At 41.7% G+C, this 25,889-nt stretch overlaps 2 protein-coding genes across 21 annotated transcripts in view; one reads left to right on the top strand and one right to left on the bottom strand.

Moving 5' to 3' along the window:
- LOC146234279 (ADP-ribosylhydrolase ARH1-like) overlaps positions 1–14,420 on the bottom strand; it is a 34,053-nt gene extending 19,633 nt beyond the window's left edge. For 18 of the 20 annotated variants that reach the window (XR_014741630.1, XR_014741638.1, XR_014741626.1 and 15 more), the window contains exons 1-9: positions 13,667–14,410; positions 12,848–13,190; positions 12,036–12,399; positions 11,802–11,857; positions 2,907–3,002; positions 797–884; positions 586–666; positions 392–460; positions 64–228 (exon numbers count right to left, since the gene is read on the bottom strand). Coding sequence is in view for 1 of the 20 variants with exons in the window: in XM_084689072.1 (XP_084545198.1) it covers positions 11,449–11,857; positions 12,036–12,399; positions 12,848–13,190; positions 13,667–13,813 (1,263 nt within the window). In the remaining 19 variants the exon portion in view is untranslated. Of the gene's footprint in view, positions 1–63; positions 229–391; positions 461–585; positions 667–796; positions 885–2,906; positions 3,003–10,624; positions 11,858–12,035; positions 12,400–12,847; positions 13,191–13,666 lie in introns of those variants that run through there. The other 2 variants (XR_014741642.1, XM_084689072.1) reach the window with 2 other exon arrangements.
- Positions 14,421–21,402: 6,982 nt separating this feature from the next.
- arhgap15 (Rho GTPase activating protein 15) overlaps positions 21,403–25,889 on the top strand; it is a 40,214-nt gene continuing 35,727 nt past the window's right edge. The window contains exons 1-4 of the mRNA XM_084689253.1: positions 21,403–21,493; positions 22,665–22,839; positions 24,986–25,051; positions 25,317–25,466. Coding sequence (XP_084545379.1) covers positions 21,480–21,493; positions 22,665–22,839; positions 24,986–25,051; positions 25,317–25,466 — 405 coding nt within the window. The 5' untranslated portion in view covers positions 21,403–21,479. The remainder of the gene's footprint in view (positions 21,494–22,664; positions 22,840–24,985; positions 25,052–25,316; positions 25,467–25,889) is intronic.

Below are 25,889 nucleotides of genomic sequence, written 5' to 3'. Positions count from 1 at the left end.
TGTGTGTTTTTAGTTTTTGATACAGAATCAGATAAGTCCTTAAGACAGAGATTACTGAGTTACCTGCAGTCGCCCAGCAGAGTGCCTGGTGCAATGACAATTGGAGGCGTTCTACAGATCTACCAGGGGTAGGTCCTTCTCATAGACTCCCTCCTTGTAAAACCCCTCAGGTTCCTCCTCACTCAGGGACTCCTCGTTCTCGGCATCAAGCTTAGGTGGCAAGAAAGGCTGCACAACAAGAACCAAACAGTCACCCTTACTTTCTGGAATTTAACATGACCAAACTCACTCTGAACAATTGTTTTTGCATTGTATTGCCCATGGCAGACAAATAAGTACAGAAGCAAATAGTGTGGGTTTCCCATTCTGTTTACTGATGATATAAGGTTACCTGTCCTCTGGAAAGGGTCGGGTCCTACAATGTCATTTTCCCAGCCAGGGTAAGCTACACTTTGGGATGCTGTTTTGGGGGAAGACATGGAGACAGACTCTTCATTTAGGTTGACTTGAAGATTTAACCCAGTGTCTTCTTCTCCAAACAATAGATAGTGGATGAAGAACATGGAATGTGCAGTTAATAGTTACCAGTGTGTCCAGAGTTGTAAAGTCAGTCAGAAGCAGTTTTCCAGCATGTGTCAGCTGGAGAACCGGCTTAGATGAAGCAGCCTTCATGGCAGAGAGGAGTAGAAGAGATTGTCAGTGTTTTCAGATCATTTACTCGCAATTGTTATAAGCCGATGTTCTTAGTGATACGTTGATGCCTCCTTTCAAATTCTTAACCGCAAGACAGACTTACAGGTTGCCACAAAGGCATGTACAGGACCAGAGGTCCAGACAGAGGGAGCAGCAGCTCCTCATCATCCTCCATGACCCGAGGAGGAAGACTACAGTAAGGGAGGGTTAGAGAATGTGTATATTTTTTTTATACATTCTTAAAATGTTTCTTTTCATTTCATTGTTTTGGCTCACAGATACATGTAAATGGTGCAAGCAGTGTGGGTCTTCCATAATATTGACTCTGAATTTGTTACGAATTATGTTACCTGTCTTAGGGCTCAATGTTAACATTTTTTTAAACTTACTGGCCCTAAGACAATTTTTACTGGCCCCCACTCCAAAAATTTTAATTTATCATTGTTACAACAAAACCAAAGACTCATAAGTTGCATTATTCTGTTAACATGTTTAAACATTTATAAAATAAATAAAAAATTATAAGGTAAACAATTTACTTTTAACCTTAAACATGACATGCTCTCTCCCCTGCTGACAGCCATCTCTGCACAACTCTGTCTGGCTGAAACTGTAAAACCTCTGGTCCCTCAATGCTAATATATAAAATCTTCCATAGCATTTGATTGGTATGATAGTGAGTTGAGTACCCAAGTCGACACCTTTTCTGCTGCAGTTTCATAGCCCGGGGGAACGAGGCGAACGGCTGGCCCGTCTTAATTACGTGATATGCGGTTGTTCACTCATGCAATAACACGATGGGCATCTGCATTTACGTAAATTCCTGACCAGCATGGTCAACGGCCCGGAAGATGGACTGTCTGAGCTGATTGTTGAGCTGCCTTCCCAGATGGTTTTGAGTCAGAAGCAGACAGCTAAAGAGGCAGCTTTGACAGCTTTGTTCAATCCATGGTTTCACATGCCCCATTCACTAAGTGAATGGGGACCTACAAAGCAATGTTCCTGGAGGAGAAACTAAAAAATATATAGCATCAATATAACTAATTAGCATTACAGTTCAGTCAAGACAATGGTGCAATGGATTTGAGGATTTATTGATAGCCATAGACATGGAAGTAGGTTTGATGTTGACGGAGTGGATGTAAGAAACCAGTTGAAGGGCATACAAAAATATAGGGTGTTGATATTCACAGCCTGGAAACATACCCATCTGCAACCGAAGCAAGCACACCCCACAATTTCCCCAGAAAATGTACCCTCTCTAGCTCTTAGTGTGCTATCGTCTACAAATATCGGAACCAGTAGGCTGTATGAGGTGGAATAATAGGCCCAGTGGTGTAGTGGTCCTTGGAGAAGTGGGTATACTCTTAATTTTGCAGTTTTTTTAAGCAGCCCATACACAAGGATAAACGTCCTGTTTTATAAATACTGTATTTATATACTCTATAAATACTCTATTTAGTTTACCCAAAAATGATTAACCCAGTATTATTTACACATTGCCACATTATTCCTGCTGCTTTACCTCAGGGAATAAGGATTATGAAATTACTGACACAATACTGACCAGAGATGGGTAGTATTATAATTACTTGTATTTGAAATACATATTTCAATACTTTTGAGTATTTTGTCATTTGTATTTGATAGGGCCGATAAAAAATCTAATGTAATTTGTAACTAAATAAAATACTTAAGAGTGGAGTAATTTAATATTTAAAATACTGTGCAGTGTTCCCCCTACCATTATATTATATACTAATTTTGTAAAATAAAATATGCAATTTGAGTGAAATATTCCTTATCCTTACTCCATCCACACAAAACTTTACAACTATTCTCTTGCCTTGCAAGTTGTCCATACAGACCAGTAGTTTCTTTTGTAAACTTGTCTCTTGGAACAGCTAATTTGCTAAACATATAGGTCAGAGTGTGGTACTATTATAAAATATAGGACTATGGAACATTACTTCACCTGGAGCAGATATTACTAGTCCTACACAAGTGGTGTTATAAGTTCTTATAAGTTAGCACGAGCTACAATTTACCTCAATTTATCTAGCTAGTGCTAGCTACCTATTGCTAGCTACCTATTAAAAAAAATGTATCTCCCTTAGACACGAAACTGCTGACAATCCAAAAAATAGCTAGTTAACTTTAGTTACTAGCCGACTTTAAAAAATATATAGTAGCCTATAGTGACTGAGGCCTACCGTTGTTGACGTCTTCATATCCTTCCCTGTCGGCATCCCTCTTCAACGAGGGAGGGAGACGGAGTGCGCGTGGCCGCTGGGCTGATGTTAACGGAGCTAAAAGTTAACAGCAGAGTGCGAATTATACAATGACCATCGGGAGAATGGCATCGAGAGAAATTGTGAATGACAACTCATGTTCCGCAATAAATGTGCACCAACATATTTCGAAGTCGCAGACACCATCAGTCATAGATAACGGTGTCAGCATTGACAGTTGCTCCCGGCAACGTCGTGGTAAGTTTGAGTGCACGGGCAGCTGCTCTAACTAACTTTTAAGTTGGTGGTTAACCATGTTTTTATCATTAACATTCTTGTGAATATTCTATAGCTAATTGCCATTACAAATACAATCGTGACAGAAATATTATAGATCTAAATTATATTAGTATTTCTTTTTCGTATTAGCTATAATAGCTAACTAGCTAACTTGCCTTTCTTTAACTTTCTTACGACGCAGAACGTACCGCTACGTAGCTACACTGATGTTATTCAACCAGTTTCTGTATTGCACACTGCCTGGTCACTCGCGCGCAGAGTTTCTTGAGTTGTATCGGGCACTTGTCACTCACACTGTCTGTGGTTATTGAGTTACAGTATAGCAAATTTTGACAATGCAGTCAGTGTAATACTGTGTGTTATTCTTAGCCATAAATATATTGTAATATTTACGAATACAGGTAAGAACGATATATAAACGTAGGCTAGCCATGGCGACGACAGTACGAGCGTTCTGATGGGTGTCATGCCAGCCGCGTATTGATCTCATCGCCGGTCTGCGGTCTGATACGGATTGCCCTCCTCTGACGTCATCTGCGGTCTGATACGGATACTAGAGGAAGACTAGACTAGTACTGTCATATTTACTATCAAGACGATAGCATGGGCGTATCTAGCCCTATTTTGGGTCTGGAGCCCCCCCCAAAGTTTTTTTTTATTATTTTTAATATTTAATATTTTAAATCTAAATGTGTTCATTTCTCTTCCTAAACCCCACTAGAGGACATTTTAAAAGGATATTTTAAAAAACGTCTTCTGGGGGTACATGCCCCTAGCCTGGCTGCCAGCCCAACTTCTCCCGCCCACAAAAAAATGTGTTCGGGAAGTTGGGTCTGGAGGGTCTCGTATTGGGGACAACTACAGAAAACCCAAAATTGGGACGGACCAATGAAACTGCCAGGGCGGGCTCTATACGATGATGGACAGATGATCAACAGTAACGTAATCACCCACGTCACAAAAGAGCGCTTAAGTTGAATTTGTTTTGAACAAACAACATATTACGTTGCTCTGATTGGTTGTAGGTCTATCCAATTGAGCGAAGAGGCATTTGTTTTCCAGGCTCGTTTGAAACACGCCCCGTAGTCAAAGCCCAACGGAGAGTTCTCAGACTCATATTCTGACTAGAATTATGAGTACGACAACGTCAGGCTAACATGCCCCCAAACCCCCCCTAATGTGTCTGGGTCACAGGAAAAATAATAGATTATATCTAGGAGCTTAGCCCCCCCAAAAGTGGGAACATATATTCGCCCCTGCGATACTGAAGACATCAACAGCGACAAAGAAATTGTTAACTTTCTAAAAGAGTCGTTATTTGTCTTGGAATTAAAGCCCTTTTTAGCAGAACCGTGTTGTCCGCTTTCTATCAAAAGTAGCTAGCGTTAGTTGGTTGCTTGGCATAAACTGAAACACACCGTGAGAAGACTTTGAGAGCTAGCTACAATTACCCTACCGTTTATTTTCATTTACAAAATGAAAAGAGCTAAAAATGCCATTAAATAAACAACTTACTAACCTAGACCGTTCGGTCATGCTGGGAAATATTAAACTGAGGCTAGAATGTATCGACCGAGGGATAGCGAAGTCGATACAGCAAAGCCAAGGTTTGATATTTACTCACTCTCGGTTAGTAAGTAGTTCTAGTTAGTATCGGCCTTAGAAATGCCTACAATATATTGTGCAGTTGGCTGCAACAACAGCTGAAAGAGGAACCCCAGACTGGTATTTCATTCTATACTAAAAGACTAAAGGCTTCTCCTACTATTGTTATAATGGATAGTATACTAATAGTTGGAGTTGTAGATCTTCTGTAAACCTTCTGTAGAGCTCGTTCCTTTTATGTTCTTCCAAACACATCTCACAGGGCTCGACACATCTCATCTGCTTTTCCGCGACAAGTGGATTTTTCTTGTAGGGCAAGTGGAAGCTAAATGAATTTGCCCCATTGGACAAGTTATACCTCAAACATAATAAAATGTTACTTAACATTATGTGCAGTGCCACTCATTACATCTATTTTACAGATTTTAAAGTTGCTAGCTTTTTTCCTCTGTTTCGGTGAAGTTCATCTCGGTGTATTTTGCTCCAAAGAGGTCGAGGAGAACATCCTTTAAGAGAGAACGCGATTTCCCATTGATTTGTCGCATCAGAATTTTGATTTGGGTCACGAAAGTCTTGACATTTTAGTGAGAATGTGTCGCCTGCATAGTAGTAGGCGGCAGCCATGCCTTCGTCCCCCGGTTTTGACGTTCGCCTCAGTCAGTCTCGGGCGCTCACTGGCACAGTGTTCACAATGTTGCATTTCACTCCATTGTACACCACAACTGTCAGGGAGGACTGCTTTTGATAGATACGAGCCCACTGAAGATGGCCAGAATCAGAATCAAAATGGGATTTATTCGCCATGAAAGTTTGCACAGACAAGGAATTTACCTTGGCAGGAAGGTTCATATAATAAACATATAGGAACCTAAAATTTAAATAAGTGGACTATCTATACTAAGGGTACATATGGTACATAAACTAGCCGTACTAAGTGGAATTAGAATTAAATAAAATGTCAGGGTATTTAAAGGTTTCGGACAAGTGACTTTTGTGCATGGACAAATGAAACGTAAATGTAGGCTACTTGTCCGAAGGACAAGTGCCTCAAAAAGTTAATGTCAAGCGTTGAAATCCAGTGGCCAGAGATATATGATGACTTGATCAACAGCAAGTGTATTATACCCGGGAGACGTTCGTCTTTTGCGACCGACTTGAGCAACCGTCACCTGTGTGACGTTGTTCTGGCGAAGGTTGAAAAGTGGTCTATACCCTGGACTACGCCAAGGTCCGACAAGGGGGGGGGGGGGGTGGGGGGGGGGCGGTGATGTTTTCTGATTGACTTTTCACTCTGTACAAATATCATCTCAGTATGCCTGCGCCTCGTCCATTAATTGTCGGCCTATAATATATTTCGGACAATATTTCCCTTATTTCTCTGCGTGATCATGCCACCAGAAAGTCTCACCCTTTTCTCTTATCTCCGATCAGAAATTGATCACTCACGACAGGAGCCACTCCTGTTTGCTGCATTCAGGAAGTTGAAGGAGGGAGGTGTAGAAGAACCGGGATACCGGCGCTGGTCGGGGGCTAGTGTGTACGGCGGCGTCTTGAAGTAGGCAACACCTCAGCGGAGTAGATTATAATTGGTTCAAAGCATGATTAGGCATGTCTGCGAGATGGGGAGGGAGGCAACTGAGATTCTTGGTTTGCATCATACACAACATACAAAGCTGGATAAAAGTGCAAATGTCTGAATACACTCGCACTGTATTTTGACATCTTTGTTGAACAAGCACTGGTGTACCCAGATAGGCTATTAAGTTTGAAGAGTGACAATACCCAGATAAAGAAAATCTGTATCAATCAATCTGAATTAGCACAAGTTTAGTGTCAGTTTTTCCCTGAAACATTACTCATGAACAATATCTTGATTTCTTCACCAAGGCTCATGGAGGACAATCTCTCAAAGTTATTTGTTTTAGACGATAAACATTGTAAACTGTGTAGAGAACACATTTAGAGATCTCAGTGGGCACGGTGGATCCTCCACAACTGGTACAACTGTGTCCTGTAACTTAGTGTTGCCCTATGCCCTGTTCTGGGAACATTACAAGGCGACGTCCTTTACACCAACGGCAACATTCTGGGAACGTTCTGGGTACCCAGAAAACACATTCAGTTCCAAAAAGTTTTGCGTTTTCTTTAACTAGTAAGTATGGGTGTGTGACAGAAACAACCCCTTCATAATAGCATACTATTCTGTTATCCTTAGCTCTATGTTAACTGTGACACTACAGTAATTTAAGTAGGCCTACCTGTATTTCAACTGTTATAGTAAAAATATCTGACTGCTCTGTAGATTCATCCGTAGATCATACAGAAGATAATGCCCCCTGTACTTACTGTAGTACAGATTATTTATTTCCCACACTACATACTGATCTTAGAGTTAAACGCCTTATGAAGGATATGAAAAATGTCACTGTATAATTTCTCTATCCGTTCATGCTTAAACCGACATCCAATCCGGTGGCAGCTGTCAGTGTTCTCTGGGTCATGGATGCTATTTCTGAGACAGTGTCCTGGATGTGTTCTCTGTTGGTCAAGGGTTAAGGGGAGACCAGCTGTGTTTAAGATAGTTCCCTCTCATTTATTGTGTCTTTCTTACCTGTGTTTCTGTATGCAAATGCTTTTGAATCTTGTTTTGGAGACCAAAATTGCACTGGGAGTATGTATGCATCTCAGATTTGGACATATAAAGCAGTCTGGCGAGAGGAGCTACGTTCCACACACAGCCAATGGACTGGCAGTGCTCTAGGGAGCCAACCAACAGCATAGTGGGGACGGCAGTGTGAAATAAAACACTGGTCAAGGATCATCTTCTGTTTCTCATAACCTATTCGACAGTCCTCAAAATCCCTATCTGTGCTGAATTCAGGCAGGTCCTATAAGGTGCAACGCATGGGAATAGTAGGCAATGCTTTCTGAAATGGGTACATCAGGGTGAATCATTTAGAAGGTAACCAACACTGTGATACCGTGGAACGCTGTCCACACATCCCTGGGCGATGAGCTAACTGGAAGGACATGAGCAGAAGGATCACAGGATGGGACCACAAAAGTAGAAAAAGATCAGAACGGTTGCAATGGGTCCCCCACTGAAAACGGCGAGTGACAGAAGAAGAATGTTTATTGGAACTCGGGAGAGTCATACTGGGCTCCCAGGTGTAGGGACCTGTACTCTAATCATGCTTGACTTCCTCATTCCTTAACTGAACCAGGTGGTGAATCAACAGTAGGCATACATGCGTGTGAGTCATTGCACCAATCAAAACATCCATTGGACTTTCCAACCTTTTCTTTTTTCTTTTCTGTTCATTTGGGAGTTCAGGCAATGATTTGTTGACTCCAGGAAGCCAACCCCCAAAAATGGTTTTGCTTTGAACTTCTCCCGAGGAGGTGGCTAGCCTTAGTTCCACTTCCCTGACCTGCCACTCCCTTCTGCCCATGGTCTTTTGAGGGGAGGCCTACCAGGTGTGGGAGGGGGTTAAGGACAAGGCACTAAACCTCACTAATGAATGAAAAACAGATGATGGCTGCCCCTGTGTAGTTTCTTTACGTGTAATGTAGTTGCTTCTGTATGGCAGAGTTGGTGAAGTTGTGTGTGTGGTGTGTGTGTATGTGTCTGGACTGGAATGAAGAAGGCCCCAGGCGCTCCATCTGGAAGTAAGAGGTGAGAGGAGAGGTCATATTGGCCACATAAATCACTAGCTCAAAGGTTTTGCCACAGTATAAGGAGTGTACAGTGTATCCTGCTGTGGTATCTTTTAACTATGTTGCACATTGAAACGTATCTCACTCAAGTGATTTGTTTGTTGACAAGTGTAAACTTTTGGCAAACTGGTTTTAATAAAAAATGAAAGACAACAACGCACTGTCAGTATACACGACATGCGCATCCTATCCTAGCCATGTGGAGGACAAGGTCCTCTCCAATTATAACTCCTCTCCTTTTACTCCTTTTTTCCTCTCCTCTCTTCGTCATCTCACTCTTGTCTAAGACTTGAATTCTGCTCAAAGGCAGGTCACGTAATATTCGGCCTTGGCAGTGTTTGTATGTGTGTTTATGACATATCTGAGGGGATAGGCACAGTGGATGACTGTGTAACTTTCTAGAAAATATTTTGAATGGATGCTCCTCAAAGCGCAGTACTGCACCCTCTGCCGCTCCCTGGCGGCCCGGCTGAGGGTTCCGAGTTTCCAGTCCTGAGCTGGAGAGGGACCTCTGATGTTTTCCACAGGTGACGCCTGTCTGAATAAGAGGATCAGGAGAAACACCTGCTGAGGGGAATGTTCTACTCATCTATCTCTTATTCTCTGAAGACCCTTGTCTCATCACTCCTGGGAAACTGTGTAATCTTTGATTTAGAAGGATGAGTGTCAAAGAGGTTCTTGAGAGGCGTCAAAATTAAAACCACTAGTCCCTCAGTGTGATTCATCTTCTGAAATGCTTTTGTGTAATGCTTACTCCTGAACATGGATAACTACAGCTCATGGTGTCACTTTCTCATTACCTAGAACCATACTGGGCTGTAAAAACTGACACTATTGTGTCACTCACACCTACACAACATGGATGTAATGTAGGTGGATTATATGATATTAAATGCCCATCTGGACATCTTCTTTCCAGACAAGGCAGGCATTCCCTGGGCTGGGGAGAAGAGGGGGGCAGTGCGGGTCATTAAACAGGCCCGCCGACCGAACAGGTTCCAATTACAGTGGCAGCAGGAGTCAAACACACACACAGATGCAGGAATGTACACCGACATCTTCAGACATGTTGCGTTAAACACAGCCTGTCAGGTCAGTCAAAGGTTTGTAGGTGTGTTAGCACATGAGTGTGTTAGTGCATGTTTGGGTGTGTATGTACTTGGTGCTCTGAGTCGTTTGTTTTTCTATCATGAGGGTGGTTATTAGTGTTCAGTTTTCCTTCTCAGTCAGAAACAACAAACCCCGGGTGGGGTAACAGCCCGGGATAGTCCACAGTCAAATGCTCTATTACGTCACTTCACCCATTGAACTTTGGGTTCCACCCAGGACATTATATTACATTATGGACGTGGCTGTAACCCTTACTCTACCGATGCAAAGGTTTATTCCAGCACACAGCTAATACACCTGTGACAGCACTGCAGCTATGTAGGTCTAATGCACTTCATCTGTAAACATCATGCATCACCGAACACCGTGTTGTTTTGTTGTGCAATGGTAAAGTTATGGTTGTGGTGCATATTTGAATTCCTTTCTTTTGACACTTTCACTTTTCACAAACTCATAACACACCACAAAGTATTTATTTGAGTTTTTAATGAAATATCTACTATTAAGGTTTGGCTTCTGTTTGTATGTTTCTATTTGAAGAGTGTAGTGTCAGGAAGTCAGGTGACTGAGCAGTTAGGGAATCGGGCTACAAATCTGAAGGTCGCCAGTTCGATTCCCAGCCATGCCAAATGACGCTGTGTCCACCCTACTTGCCTTGGGGGAATGTCCCTGTACTTACTGTAAGTCGTTCTGGATAAGAGTGTCTGCTAAATCACTAAATGTAAATGTGTACAATCAATCAAAGTTTGTTAGCCGTGTTTCACAGGAAGTCTGGTAAGAATCACTTAAGATCAAATAGGTGTTTCTGATTAGTGGTGCGAAACGGAACCCTCATGATGGAATGTAGACCTCGCAAGAAGTCAAAGGCAGAAAGACTGTGCATTTGATTTGTGTGCTTTCAGCATCACCTGCTGGCAATAACAAAAGTCACACCCGTGTCACTTTGTATGGATGCATCCTGTTCAAAATCATAATCAGAAAGGGGTTTTAATCGCCATGAAAGTTTGCAGAAAAGGAATTTACTTTGGCAGGAAGGTGCATACATTCAACATATAGGTATCATAAATCGTGAATAGTGGTGTACAAGCATAGGTGGAAATCCCGGGGGAGCACGACCCCCCCCCATCCTGGGAAAAATAGGATTGGTCCCCCCCACTGTAAACTTAAGGAAATTGAAATTATATAAATAATATACATTTACCATATTACAATGTAGGCTGTGTTACAGCAGTAATTTTGGTGTCCCTTTGGTGTTGTTCTTGAGAACATTTCATATAATTGTCCCCCCCAAAATTTAAAGCAGATTTTCACCACTGTGTACAAGTCGAACAGTACAAACAGCACTAAGTATAATGTAGTTATTGCAAATTTCTTGTACATGCGTGTTAATATATTTATCACATTTGATTATTTTCATCAATTCAGAAATGTTGAACGGGCCAACTAGAAGTTATTATTATTATGCATTTGTTTGAAAAGGGACAGTGTACATTGATAAACATGTAAAAATGTAAATGCACCGGAATTAGCTAGGTTAGCTAGTTTTCATCCGTTGTCCCTTGGCAGGGCATGACAGAGAGATACGGAAATAAAATAAAGAAATGATAGTAAATTATATAATTAAGCAATCTTGGTTTACAAACTGATATAAGTAGTAGAGTAGAGCATTACTAGCCAACTGCTCAGACTGTTAAGGGTAGACTAGCAAACCGTTTTGAGTCATTTTTAAAACGTTCAGAGCATTTGATTATTTACGCCATAATGCAATTTTATACGTAAATAAAATTTCCATTTACTTCATAAGCAGGGGTTTTCCCCTGAGCTCGTAAAGCTGCTTTGCCACTCCTGCCAGTCTGGCTCGGTACTCCAACCTCTCGTAGTTCACCTTTGGCACCCCTGTGTATGCATACAGGGCCCCCCACCACGCAGCCACGATGACACCCGTCGAGTCACTGTCACCACCATGGAAGAAGCCGTGGTTGGCCAGTTCCACCCAGGACTCCCCGGCCCGCAGCAGGGCATCGTAGGCGATCATGGGGGCATCATGCCCGCTGGCACCCCCAGTACCCTGGAAGCTCAACGACTTGTAGAACGTCTCTCTCTCCTCGATGCCGTACACATCTGGAAAGTGGGGCTGACTCTTACCGTCCAGAATGTTGCGCTCCTCCAGGTACTTCCTCCAGGACTCCTCAAAGTAGTTCCTAAAGGAGAGAAGAAGAGGCCTCAGGCGGAGGGGTAATCTGTAATATACACTGGTGCACTCTGTGAAATCATCAAACCTCTTGTTTGATCTTTTTAACTTACTGTAAACAAAGAGGCTAGTATAACAAACTGTTAGTGTTTGCAGGTGGATGTAATGAGTCCAGCTGAAGGACTCACCAGTGCATGAGGTTCTCCTCTACACAGTGGCCTGCGTCCTTCACATACTGCTTAGCCTTCTCCAGGACCTCCATGAGCCCATGACCCCAGGCTTCCAGAGGGGGGCTGCCCCTCACCGCGTAGGCTGTGAACAGGGCTGCGGCCAGGGCACCCAGGTAGCCGGTGGGGTGATGGTGAGTCAGACGGCCGCTCTCCACGCTTAGGTTGATCAACAGGTCCTCCTGCTCGGGGTGGGGGAAGCGCAAGCCGATACACATGGCTCGCATGGCCGCCCCACACCCACCCCCCTTCCGGTTGAATGGTACCTTCCAGTCCTGGTCGTTCCTTCTGTTGTGTGTGTCCATCATTGACATGCAGGTAAGACCTTCTCGAGCCAACACAGAAGAACAACCATTAGTTGGACTGCAGCAAGGCTGAGATGAACCTATCAGTGGGGGTTCTGATGTAGTATTGTCAAACCATCATTTATTTAAATCACACATACACACATATATATTACTAACTCCATTTCCATAACTAGTTTAAACTAACCCAGTTTAAAGAATGACCCTAAAAATGACCCTGCCCCACCTCTGTCGGAGAGAACAGTTTGACTAATCCAGGAAAGGGCAATAATATATTGTGTGGCACTGTATTATCTTTTGCACATTTATAATAAAATATATATCCAAATAATTTCTAAATAGTTTTACACATGAGGTTCAACATTGGTATGAAACATATCCTGCACTCTTTGAAATGAAAAGAGAGTGAGTGTCGATGACAAACATGAGTGAGTTGGAAAGTCAGAGATGCGAGAGGGCTCAACTTACCAGGGGCTCTCCCATTCATATCTGTCATGCTCTTGATGTACTCTCTCACAAAGGTGAGGTACACCTGAGGGAGAGTGGCTCCTTCCCCTGCCTCCACCAAAGCCTCGGCCGTGGCCAGATGCATCACAGTGTCATCACTGACAGGGAAGTGCTTGGCATTCAGTTTGGCAATACCTCCTTTCTTCTTCACCTCGGCATGTATGACCTTGCCATTCCGCTCAAACTCCCAGTCCCCGTGGTTGTAAGCCAAAGCATCCCCTACTCCACTGAGAACCATGCAGGCCTCATATCTTTCTTCCAGAGAAATCTTGTTTGACATAGCTTTGGCTTGTGGTTGATTTAGCTGTAAATATGCAGACTTTATGTGAACAATGAAAACATTTAAAACACATTTGAAAAACAATAAAGCAAGTTTGTTTACTTTAATGACCTCATATAGTGACTTGTTTTTTTAAACAAAGCCTAAATGTGCAGAAATGGTTGAAGACATCCCAACTTGCTCTGTGGCAGTTTTTGTACAACTGTTACTGTGTATCATGTCTGATTATTACATGGTATCCATGAGTCCTTGCTGTGATAAATGTAGCTCTAGAATCCTTAGGTTGAGATGTCTACTCTGTCAAGTAGTTGTCTATGATGGAGGTTAGCGAAATCCAGAGACATTCCCCGAACATCAGTTTCGCATTCTAAATTATTTGGTAATCATGTGAGTGAGTTTACTAATCTGGGGTTGGGATGTCTACTCTGTCAAGTTAGTTGCCTATAGTTAGTTGCCTTTCTAGAATCTTGGTAATCATGTGTGTATTTAGTTTTACGTACCTGCGGTTGGAATGTGTACACTATCAAGCAGTAGACTACAATGGAGGATGTTAACGATATCCAGAGAAATTTGCCAAACATGAATTTCGTTTTTCGAAAACTATAATAGGCTTCCGTATTACGGTACCGACTTCCAACCTCGATCATAGAATTAATGTCAAATTGGAGGAAGATTCACTAGCCTTACTACTGTAAATCTTCGATTGACAACTGTTTATGACTATTACTTAAAGCTAGATTAAAGTTTAAAAGGTAAAAGGAAGCCACACTCGCTTTCAGGTCGAAGACTGAGTGAGCCACGCCTAGCTGTGTAGACATAAACCAAAATTAATGATTGAAATAGCGAACGCTGTCTACCAACAACTGTTTAAGCACATCATCTAGATTCTTGACTAGCTAACTGGTAGCCTCTAGTTTGCCATCCAGTCACAAAAAGTGGCACGTGTGGTCAGAAACTAACACACGGCAACATTTCAAAGATAGCCACATAACTTGTTTACTCTGACACAGCTGCAATTATTGTTGTTAGATATGTGTCGTTGCCGTTGGTGAACGAAACGTTCAGTTTGAACGAATTCTTTAGTATGATCCGGGAGTCACGAGTGATTCGTTCATTTTCTCGTGGATGCGCATATGGACTGAGTAATATTTCTTTCTTATTCGATATCTACGACACGACGGTGAAAGTACGGCGATCGGCGCATTGCTGCCCTCCACAGGCAAAGAAAAACCAGTGCACTTGCGCATTCCATCTCTGCGGATAGAATACGGCCTGGCTTGACTGCTACCAGTGCTAACACCGTACAGAGAGAACCCTAAGTCTACCGATGCACGAATAAGGTTTATTCCAGCACACATCTAATACACCTGTGACAGCACTGCAGCGCTGTAGGTCTACTGTACTTCAAACATTATGCAGCACTAAACACATTGTTGTTTGTTGTGCAATGGTAAGAGTTAAGGTTGTGGTGTATATTTGCATTTCCTGTCTTTTGAGACTTTCACTTTTCACAAACTCAACACACCACACAGAAAGTATTTATTTGAGTTGTTAATGAAAATTATTCTATTTAGGTTAGGCTTCTGTTTGTATTTTTCTATATGAAGAGTGTACAATCGTCGAATTTCCACCGTTACTGGGTGATGTGTAAGTGTGTTGGTTAGTTTGTGTAACTATGTGTAAGTGTGTTAGTTGTGTTTCACAGGAAGTCTGGTAAGAATCACTTAAGTTCAAATAGGTGTGTCTGATTAGTGGTGCGAGACAGAACCAGAGCTGACGGAACCCTCGTGATGGAATGTAGACCTCTCGCAGGAAGTCAAATGCAGTAAGACTTTGTGCATTTGATTCGTGTGCTTTCAGCACCCCCTGCTGGCTATAACAAAAGTCAAACCCATATCATTTTGAATGGATGCATCCTGTTCAGAATCAGAAAGGGGTTTTAATTGCCATGAAAGTTTGCAGACAAGGAATTTACTTTGGAAGGAAGGTGCATACATTCAACATATAGGGATCATAAATCGTGAATAGTAATGTACAAGTCTAACTATATAAACAGTACAAACAGTACTAAGTATAATGTAGTCATGGTAAGTTTCTTCTACATGCGTGTTCATATATTTATCACATTTGATTATTTTCATGAATTCAGAAATGTTGAACAAATATATATATACATATATGTGTATATATATATATATATATATATATATTACTAACTCAATTTCCATAACTAGTTTAAACTAACCCCGTTTAAAGAATGATCCTAAAAATGACCATGCCCCACTTGTGTAGGAGAGAACACTTTGACTAATCCAGGAAAGGGCGTTAATATATTGTGTTGCACTGTATTGTCTTTTGCACATTTATAATAAAAAATATATCCAAATAATTTCTAAATAGTTTTACACACGTGGTTCAACATTGGTATGAAACACATCCTGCACTCTTTGAAATGAAAAGAGAGTGTCGATGACAAACATGAGGGGAGACTGCCGTTGGAATAAAAGGGAGAAAACTGGTGAAGAAACGGCGAATATCTCGAATAAAAAAATAAAAAATGTTTAAAAAATAAATTTTAACAGCAAAGTGCTGCGGGAAACCCTGCCTTCCCCTGCCTCCACCAGAGCCTCGGCCGTGGCCAGGTGCATCACAGTGTCATCACTGACAGGGAAGTGCTTGGTGTCCAGTATGGCCATATCTCCTTTCTTCTTCACCTTGGCATGGATGACCTTGCCATTCTGCTCGAACTCCCAGTCCCCATGGTTGTAAGCCAAAGCATCCCCTGCTCCACCCAGAACCATGCAGGCCTCATATCTTTCTTCAAGAGAGATCTTGTTTGACATAGCTTTGGCTTGTGGTTGATTTAGCTGTAAACTTGCAGACTATATGTGAACAATGAAAACATTTATAACACATTTGAAAAACAATTATATCGAATCTAGGTTCCCACTTTTGGGGGGCTAAGACCCTAGATAAAACCTATTATTTTTCCTGTGACCCAGCAAAACTAGGGGGGTCTGGGGGCATGTTCCCCCAGATTTTTTGGGGGGAAAATATCCTCTTAAAGTGTCCTCTAGTGGGTTTTAGGAAGAGAAATTAACAAATTTAGATTTTAAATATAAAGAATTTTATTCAATTTTTTATGTTTTTATTAAATTGTTTTGGGGGGGCTAATGAAACTTTTGGGGGGGCTCCAGCAGAAAGAATGGGAGTCTATGGAGCTAAACGGCAAAATGTGTCTGATTTTATTGTAGTTTTTATATGTTCAACAGGGATTATAGGTCGAAAATTGCACTTATGTCCTTTCTATTTCTTACAGTCTGAGTCGTTGTTGCCAGGGGCGGTTTTAGGCACGTGCGGACCGGGCAGTTCATAACACGCTAGCATTCTGCTAATGAATGCTGATTGGTTAGTGAAGGACTAACTACGACCAGAGATCCCGCTAGATGGCGTCCGAAGCAGAATCAGAATGTCAGAGCATTAGCAAAATTAGCAACAACACGAGCGACCCAAAACTCTTTCTAACATGTGTATTGATAAGGACAACCTAACCTGTCAGCCATAGACATAATAAAGAGTAGACGCCGCATCGACCGCTACAGCCTACTGGCGCTGACAAGCCGTGGGGCCTCCATCTTGGAAAGGGCAACTGCTCCACTCAGTGTAATCTGTTTGGCTGGGGTAATGAGCTGTCAACCCATTTAATTAATCATACCTAACTGAATACCAAACTGATTTTCACATGGTTTGCTATGTTGCAAAGGGACATGGTTATTCTTTTCACAAAATAAAACCAATAGTTAGGAAATGTTAAATTTTACCTGTGAAAAGTAATCCCCCGAGCCCTCTTTGCGATTGTTCGCCAATTTGAGAAGGAATATGCTGCACAGTGCTGGTATCTTGTTTATTCTGATGCTAAGCGACTAGGAATTTGCCATTTCCAAGATGGCGGCCGCATTTCTCGCGCCCAGCAGCCAATGCCGCATCTACTCTTTATTATGTCTATGATGGCGACCATATAAATCTATGCTCGCGACTGGTTGTCGCAAAGTATGATGTGAACAGCTAGTTGCAAGCGTGCACGAGTCTCGGAGCTAGGAAAAAAGCGAGCCACTGTTTAACGCTAGACCGGAAGAGTCGGAAGTGGAAAGATGGCGCGGTCCGGTGTCGTGCTCTCGCTTGCCTCACTGTGTCACTGAGCACTTTTAATAGAAATGAGTGGGGACGCCATCTTGGAAGACAAAAGTTGCTTCCTCTAGTATAGTAATTCACCTTATTCCGCCTGCCCACTTTTTTCATTCACGGCGCGTCATCAGACTGGAAGTCGCCATATTGGAGGCACTCCGCATCACAACAAAGCACAGGCACTGAAGTATATACCGAACGTCGTCAAGGAAAATGGTTAATTATTGCCGTGTTTCAAGTTGTACCAATAGGACAGATTGAGAAAAACATTTACAATATTATCGACTTCCAAAAGTTATTAAAAACCAGGGAGAGGAATGTCAGAGATTATCAAAGTAAAGGAGGTGCTTGTGGTTGGCAATGCTCAACCAAGATCTACCAGGGAAAAAACACGATTGAGAGTCACTTGGCTACACCTTGAGTATCGCAATGATATCATACAGTTAAGGTTAGGTTGGTTAAAGACGTTATTGCATTACTTACTTTGGCCTTCACAACGCAATGGTCGTTGATAACTTGGTACTGCGTCTCCCTCACCCGTCCACACCATCTGGTTATAGGCCTCCAAACCTTTGTAGGATTTAAGGTCTTCCGCTGTGTATGGGCTCGGCAAGAAACATAAGTAGTTGACTATATCGGGATAAGCAACTGCAGGAAGAATAACGGGTCGTCACGGATCCAAGAGGGAGCTAACGCTAAAGGCCCTTGCACACTGAGTCCGAAATTCGTATCCGAAATGTTCGCATGATAAAAAATAAATACGACCTCACGTTATGTCAATCGCGCTTGCACACTGCCTCCAAAACTTTCGTCCGGAAAAAAAAAGTTCGGATCGGGTTCGATTTTCTGCGTTTTTCGCATCCGTTGCCAGCATTTTGATTGGTTACTTTGCAATTCAGAGCCACCGTACAAGCGAACAACAAAATCCAGTATGGCATCTGACAAGTTGATACACCTGGTAGCGACAATCCATAAACTGCAGCCAGATTTGATCACAGGTCTCCCTCATAATCTTCCCTACAGTGCTGATGCCCAACTGAAAACTGCTGGCGATGGTGATGAATGAGTCCCCAGTGCTCAAATACCTAAAATGATACATATAGCCTATTATTATAGCACACAAAATAATTGCGTTGTATTGAATGTTTTTTGTGTGTGTGTGTATCCTATGTTCTAGCAAATGATCAAACTGATCTACTGACATTCGAGATACATTTTTTATTTCTCCGGATAATTTCGGAGCTCCTTGATAAGGAGATGAAACTCTCCTTCCTCTCTGCGCAACTTCAGGATTGGATGGACCCATTATTTCCTATTTCTCCTAATCTTTCTCTTTTTAAAAGAGAGAGGGCAACAAAACCATCCTCACTGCTTGAAAATGCCTTTGCATCTTGGACACGTTTTGATGAGCTTTTCGGTTGTTTGGACATTGATACATTCACTTAAAGTATCCAAAGCGCATAATACTCCATTGTACTCTGTTCAGTTTTTTACATCGAGTGCCTCCACAATGGCCGCGCATCCGGGTTACCGCGGAGAACGTGACGTTGGTGAAAACCCCCTGTTGTGTCTGAACGCCTTCATTGAACAAAAGTTCATGAACTGGTTCATAATTTCGGTGAACGTGAACTGAACGTACTGTATTACTACTATCTATTCATTTGATTCACATGACGTCACTGTAGCTTTGCGTCGCCATCTGACCTACCTACTCGGCCTTAGAAATGCCTGCAATATGTTGTGCAGTTGCCTGCAACAACAGCTGAAAGAGGAACCCCAAAATGGTATTTCATTCTATACCAAAAGACTAATTCTCCTACTATTGTTATAATGGATAGCATAATAGTAGTTGGAGTCGTGGATCTTCTGTAAATCTCATCCGCTTTTCCGGGACAAGTGGATTTTATTTGTAGGGCAAGTGGAAGCTAAATGTATTTGCCCCACTGGACAAGTTATACCTCAAACATAGCCTAATAAAATGCCATGTTACTTAACGTTATGTGCAGTGCACATAACGTCTTTTATGGCCCCTCCAAGAGAGAGTGGTCAGCCCAGGTCACCTTGTTTACATATGCCTAGTGTTACCCAAAGTCCAGATTTGGGGGTAGGCCTCTCTCTACACACAAGGAATGCTGAACACAGAATCATTCTTATACAGGATAAATGTGTTACATCTTCAATTTTCCCAACACTTGCACTGGCCAGCTTGCAAATACTGAGCATAGCCTACCGAAGTTGAGTTAGCCAATGTCGTTAGTGATGCTAGCTAACGTTAGTTTGCTAGCTGTATATAACATTTCACTGGGTCTTGCAGCTGTTTGATTGACTGAAATGATTATACCCTTGTGCTGCCTTCGGGTCACATGACCCAAAGGTTCGTAACAAACCATTTTTGTGTTAACCCATTTTTAACCAATACAAAAACAAATACAAATATTTGTAATTTAACCTTCGCATTGTGGGGGGTCTGAGACAGCCAAACGGTTAAAAGAAAATGCTTAACTTTGTTTTTGTATGCGATAAAGTTGTTGTATTACGACGGTGGGTCACAATGACTGGTGGATTAGAATTACCCGAAGATAACACAAGGGTTATGAAACGTTATGCTCTACTAGCCATTTGCCTACTTTAGCAAGTTTCACAGTATTTCCATTTTCCAAGCCCTGATAGACTGAGACAACAATATGGGGTTCAGATGGCTGGGCGGTAAGGGAATCGGGCTATTAATCAGAAGGTTGTTAGTTTGATTCCCGGTCATACGAAATGTTGTCGTGTAATTGTAGTTTTGTGGGAGTGGCTTTGAAGGAACGAGGTGGGATATTTTGTTTTGAATCGTGTCAACAAGAAGCTAAAATAGTTAGCTTTGCACAACTTTTCTACCCTGCCTTTAATCCACGAGAGTGAGGGAGCTTTTGAGAGAGCTGCATCGTTTTCTTTGACAAATTACCCCATGTCGCATTCACATGTAAGAACACACACAACGTTATCATAATGAACATAGACATGGCTAATGTTCGTACTCACTACTTTCAAGCTAGCATGTTAGCCTGGTTGAAAAATGACAGTAACGAGCATTGAGTGCAAGGTAGGTAGGAAGACAGACAGGTAGTCCGTCCAATCATTAGTCTCGAAACCGTCTTAATTATTTGTGGTGTTTATATACAGTCCTGCGACGCCCACAGATGACGGATTGATTTCAAATTACCGTCAAACCTTTAGATGTATTGGTTGCTATCAAGATGTGAAGTCTGCAATATGCCAATAAGTGCTTCTCAACAACACTGCCTACACCACCTTTAATTCCAGGCTCTTGTTCAGTAGCATATTGGTAGATTATCTACTGCCAATGAGAACCAGTGTTTCACAGGAAACCCCTCAACGGTATAGCCAAGCCCATGATGTAGTTTCCTCCTTCAGTATATTTTGAAGACAGGCTACATCCCTGATTTTTAAGTACACTTTATCTGTGTACTAGGCCTTTTGCTTATTAAATAATTTGTTTTCCTTTTTAATTTGCTAACCAGTACTTCAAGGTACAGCTGTGGTCCAATCACAAACAGGAATTGGCACAAAATATATGCTCCAGACATTACTTTGAGGGTGTGAAATCCCTTAAGCCAAAATAGTGTTCCCCTAAAATTAAGTCACCCATCTCCTAGCACAAAGGTGCTGTTCTGTGTGTCACACCTCTAGTAACAGCACGGGTGTTTTGACACAAGCTGTTTCTAAAAATGCTCTGATGAGAAAAGCGGAAAACCACAAGAGTATTGCAGACTCAGTCTCTGCAGACAGGATTTACGTGCACCTAGCATGTTGACTGATTCATGAACCTACATTTAGCATGTTCATGGATTATGAAAGTGGCTTCTCCCACCTTCTGTGTTATTGTAAAGATGTTAAAGGTGTTTGTACTTTTAAACTTTTAAAGGTGCTGCAGTTGTTTCTCTCCAATTATGTCTGTGGTATCAGGAAGTGGCAGGGTACAACTCAGTAATAGACACCAGCATCAACGGTTAGGCTGCAGAAGCTTGTTAGTTTGACGGTGACATGTGACGAGACTCACTTCCTCTAAATTAAACACTTGCACTCTTCCTCTCTCTCTCATTGTGATCGGTGGCAGGTTGAGGAATGGCGGGGACGAGGTAAGAAGCCGCTGAAATCCTTTTATTTGGTGTTTATTTTACCAGAATATTTGTGAGGTTTGGTATGATCTCAGTCCCGAGGATTGGTGTCAGTGACTTAGGCCCCTACATACTGGATGTGTCTGGGAAGCACAGCTGCCACATTGTAGGGATGTTCATAATCTGTTCTGGTTCTGGTTAAGGTTCACTACCACCATCCTACCAGTTTGTCAGTCCTACCAAATCAGTCTAGGATGGAGACAGTGTTTTAATGAAAGTTAGCAGATCCTCCCTCCTCTTAGTCTGTAACATGATATACATTATTTTAAAGTCCTAGGGGAGATGTGATGTTTTGTGTCACAAAGAGGGTTGTGTTATATTTATGTGATCACCAACCTGGTGATCACATAAATATATGTCAACTTATCCATGGCATCAGTTCCAGACACTTGTGAGATGGAGGGTCAAGATTTACTTCCTGTAACTTAAATCTTGTTGTTCGTTTTGGCTAGCACAGCACAAAGACAAATGTATGCAGTACTTTGCTTTTTATTAGGTAAGAATTCATAGACAACGTTGTTGATAGTTTTGACATGGCTACTTAGTGTATATTAAGTACATCATTGCTATGTGTCATAGTCTGTTGTAGGATGAGGTTTAAACTGAGGTTTTTAGTGTGTGTATCTGGTCAATTGCTGTTGGTGTTCAACAGAAGTACAGAAAATAACAGGGCTTTAACATCAGACCCCCATTTTTTAAAATTTTAGTTGGCACACACTCACAACAGGAAGAGATGAATGTTGCAATGTTTTTATGTAGCAACCAGGCCCAGGAAGTCACCAGTTTAGAGACAGATTTTTCATAGCCTGTGCCCTTTTCCCTGTAAGGGACTGAAAAACAAAGAAGTACTGAGTAGGTCTTCATAGAAGAGATATTGTAAATCCCTCTTAAGAGGACAAGTTCGAATTTGACATCTAACATTTCACAGTTACATTTCACCGTCACCGTGGCTCTAACCCACAGTGAGAGTTAAGACTGGGTTTATTAAGTAGGTCATTTCTCCCATGTCTGTCATCTGTCAACCCCCCCCCCCCCCCCCCCCCATTGAATTTTTTTATTTTTTAAATGAAGCTAATATAAACATCTTTTCTCAGAACACACGTGCAACTCCGCTTGATTCGTATGTCCACAGAATCACCAGCATAGCAGGCCCCGGGACGCAGCCTCCTTTGATCCACCCCAGCCAGCTGACCGGCGCGGCCCAGGGTGCAGTGCAGATGCGCATCAAGGCCTCCCAGAGCCCAGGGGAGCGCCTCAGCCAGACCAAGTCCATGGTCCTGACCGAGCCTGAATCACCACTGAAGCCTGTGAGTACAAGAAGCCCCAAGTCTGATTCATCAACCCAAGTTTGTCTTGTTGAACATTTGCCCCACATAATCAACATGCTTAATGACTGATATCATGTATAATATTTTTAACCTGTAGCACCGCCAGCTCTGTGTTTAACTTTTACTTTTGACTTCTTCAAACGACAGAAGCCTGGGTAGACAATGTTTTGTGGAGCTCCAATATGTTTTATTTAAGAAGTCCTGGAGGTTAGGGTTAACCCTAACCCATATCAAAGTAGCTCTAATAGATTGTCAGTGCCGAATGAGCCTCAGACTGTCAATGCTGAAAGACTCATTTCAAACTGGTATGAACTAGTATCTCAAACTGGTATGAACTGGTGGCCGTTCTGCGATTTATTCTGTTTACACAAAGTCCAGTTATCATGACTGTATTTTTGGTGTTGCATTGTAGAGTGCTAGGTAATCGTCCTCAGCTTGACTCAGATTATTTATTTTTTACCATGGACAGGACCCTGTGGGAAAACTAGGGGTGAGGAGATCAAACATCTGATGCAATTACTAAAATGAGCAATCTGTCGCAGCATATTTGGAATGATGTAGCTACGGATCAGTTTACAATGAACAGGACATGACCCCTGCATTAATCTTTTAATAAGGACTGAGGTCACGGGTGAAACAGCAGTAGGGCCATCCAAATATAGTACATTTTATTTGTCAAAGCAATCACTGTAGGTGACCGGAAGTTTGAGCACCTTTTTCCAACCAGTGGCTCCACCGTTACATCTACCTACACCGGTATGGAATGAACGACAGCAAACTGAATTTGTGAGATTGTTATAGCCAGAAGTGCAGACTCAATGTTTTGTAGCTCTCTTGTTTGCTAATTATGCAGATGACACTTGTTTGTGAGACACTGTACTACAATAATACCGTTTTTCCAGGGGGCAGAGAGGCGAAAGGCTACTCGGTATAATTAACCGGTTGTTGCAGACTATAAACATGGTCATTAAGACAGCCCAGAGCATTGTGTGGGGTTGCTGTAACATTGCATCAGTCTTTCATCCTAGCGTAGTCTGTTGTTTATGGTTATGGTCATAGTTGTCATTTTGTTGCAGTAAAATAAATCAAAGGTTAATTTATGAAGGACATTTAGTGTGCCTCTTGTGTACTTTGTGCACTGTTCTGAACACAAGATGGGACTGGTTACACAATCCCACCTATCTTAAAAAAAAATCTAAATCATAGAAAAAGAAAAGTATATCCCGCTTGGACAATGACCTTCGACATACAATTATTGGCATCAATAACAGTCTACAATAGGAGCCAATTACAGAAGGAATAACCCTAAAATATGTAGGAGGATTTGGAGGGCATTTAAGATACCGTTTGGATGCTTTAACCGTAGAGACACATTTGAACAGTAGAGGGCAGGTCAGCACTGTGCCAAACAGACGTCACACCAAGTGTTTATACCAAGCAGTCAGCCTCAGTTTCATAGTTTATTTTGTAAGGAAATCGATGAATATTAAATCCCATTGTAACTATAACCTCCATTCTGTGTGTCTATAGTATTATAATGTGCTACCACAACAGCAAGAGTCATCACATTTTAAACAGCCTTCTTTCGGGTGAGAAAGAAGTCAAGGATGACACGATTACATCGAGCAATTATTATTTTGTTGTTGCAGTATTAGTTTTGTAGACTGTGTTTGCTTTGTTGTGGTATGGATGTCAGTTATCTGTTGGTGATTAGCATAGCATTGTTGAGGTGCCTCTCACAGAGCAGTCACGTATCATTAACTACAGTGCTTTAACAAAACGGTCTTACTTGTAGTACGGGCCTGTGTTGATAAATCTGTAGTGTATTATAAGCACATCACATTCATTAACTATGTATGTTACTTAGTCCCATTCACCAAATAACCCATCATATAATCAGACATAATTATATGAATCAATTGTAAAATGTTTACAGTTTACACCAGGTGGTAAACAAAAATTCTATCTCCATCTTAATCTGTAGCGTTAATGACTGTGCACTGCCATTTTCATTTAATTTAATACAAAAATAGTTTTGATATAGATACAGTAGATAGATTATCTTGATAGATAGAGATCAAAAGATAGACATCCTCTATTGAAGATCCTCTCTTCTGGTCTCTAGATTTCTCGTCATCGCAGGAACCAGTCGCAGCACGGCCTGGGAATCAGTGAAGCCCTGGACAACCCTGTAAGTCCGCCTGTGGCCCACTAAGAGCGATATGAAGCAGATATATTACTCAGAGGACAACCCTGGGGCTAAGCTAAGCTTTGGAACCATCATTATAAAGTTGTTTTATTTAATTATTTTAAAAAGATATGTTTATTTTTTATTTTTTTTACTATTTAAATGTTTTGGTCTACGGTGTTCACTGTTGTTATACTTATAGCATATTTGTGTGTCTCTGTTTTCTGTTTCTATGCGTTAACCTGCTTCTGTTTGGTGTGTATTTTAGGGGCTTTTGAAGGGTGAATATTTGAACAAAGCTAAAATATCGGATGGGGGGAAGAAACTGAGGAAGAACTGGACCACTGTCTGGGTGGTGTTGGACTCAGAGCAACTGCTGCTCTACAAAGAGAGCAAGCAAGAGGCTTTAACCAATTTGGTAATTATATACACACACCCATACACGCAAGAATCAAACACAAGTGTCAAAAGTGACATCAATGAATAGGGTTGACCACAATAACCGGCTGTATAAGAGAGGGCCAGTGTTCAATTATGGCTTCAAATCAACCTTCAGAAGACTTGCCTATTAGTATTAAGAGTGCAAATGTTGAGTGAACACACACTATGTGCATTTTAATTTGATGTCAGAAATGAAAGATTTTCTTTTCATTTTCACATTTTTCAAACTGGCAAATTAACTTTGGCTTTCATCCCAAGGACTGTAGCTCACCCCATCAAAAGGCAAGGAAGAACTGTTTACCCTCTCATGGCGCGGACCCCGGTGTGTGTGTGCTTGTGTGTGAGTGTGTTTGTGTATGCATGTGTGAGTGTATGCATACATGTTTGTATGCATATGAAT

The sequence above is a fragment of the Hypomesus nipponensis genome, chromosome 23 (genome assembly GCF_054491055.1).
Source record: "Hypomesus nipponensis isolate SF chromosome 23, ASM5449105v1, whole genome shotgun sequence".
In the NCBI taxonomy this organism is placed as follows: domain Eukaryota; kingdom Metazoa; phylum Chordata; class Actinopteri; order Osmeriformes; family Osmeridae; genus Hypomesus; species Hypomesus nipponensis.
Note: the sequence above shows the minus strand (reverse complement) of the source record. Positions and strands in the feature narration are given on the sequence as shown.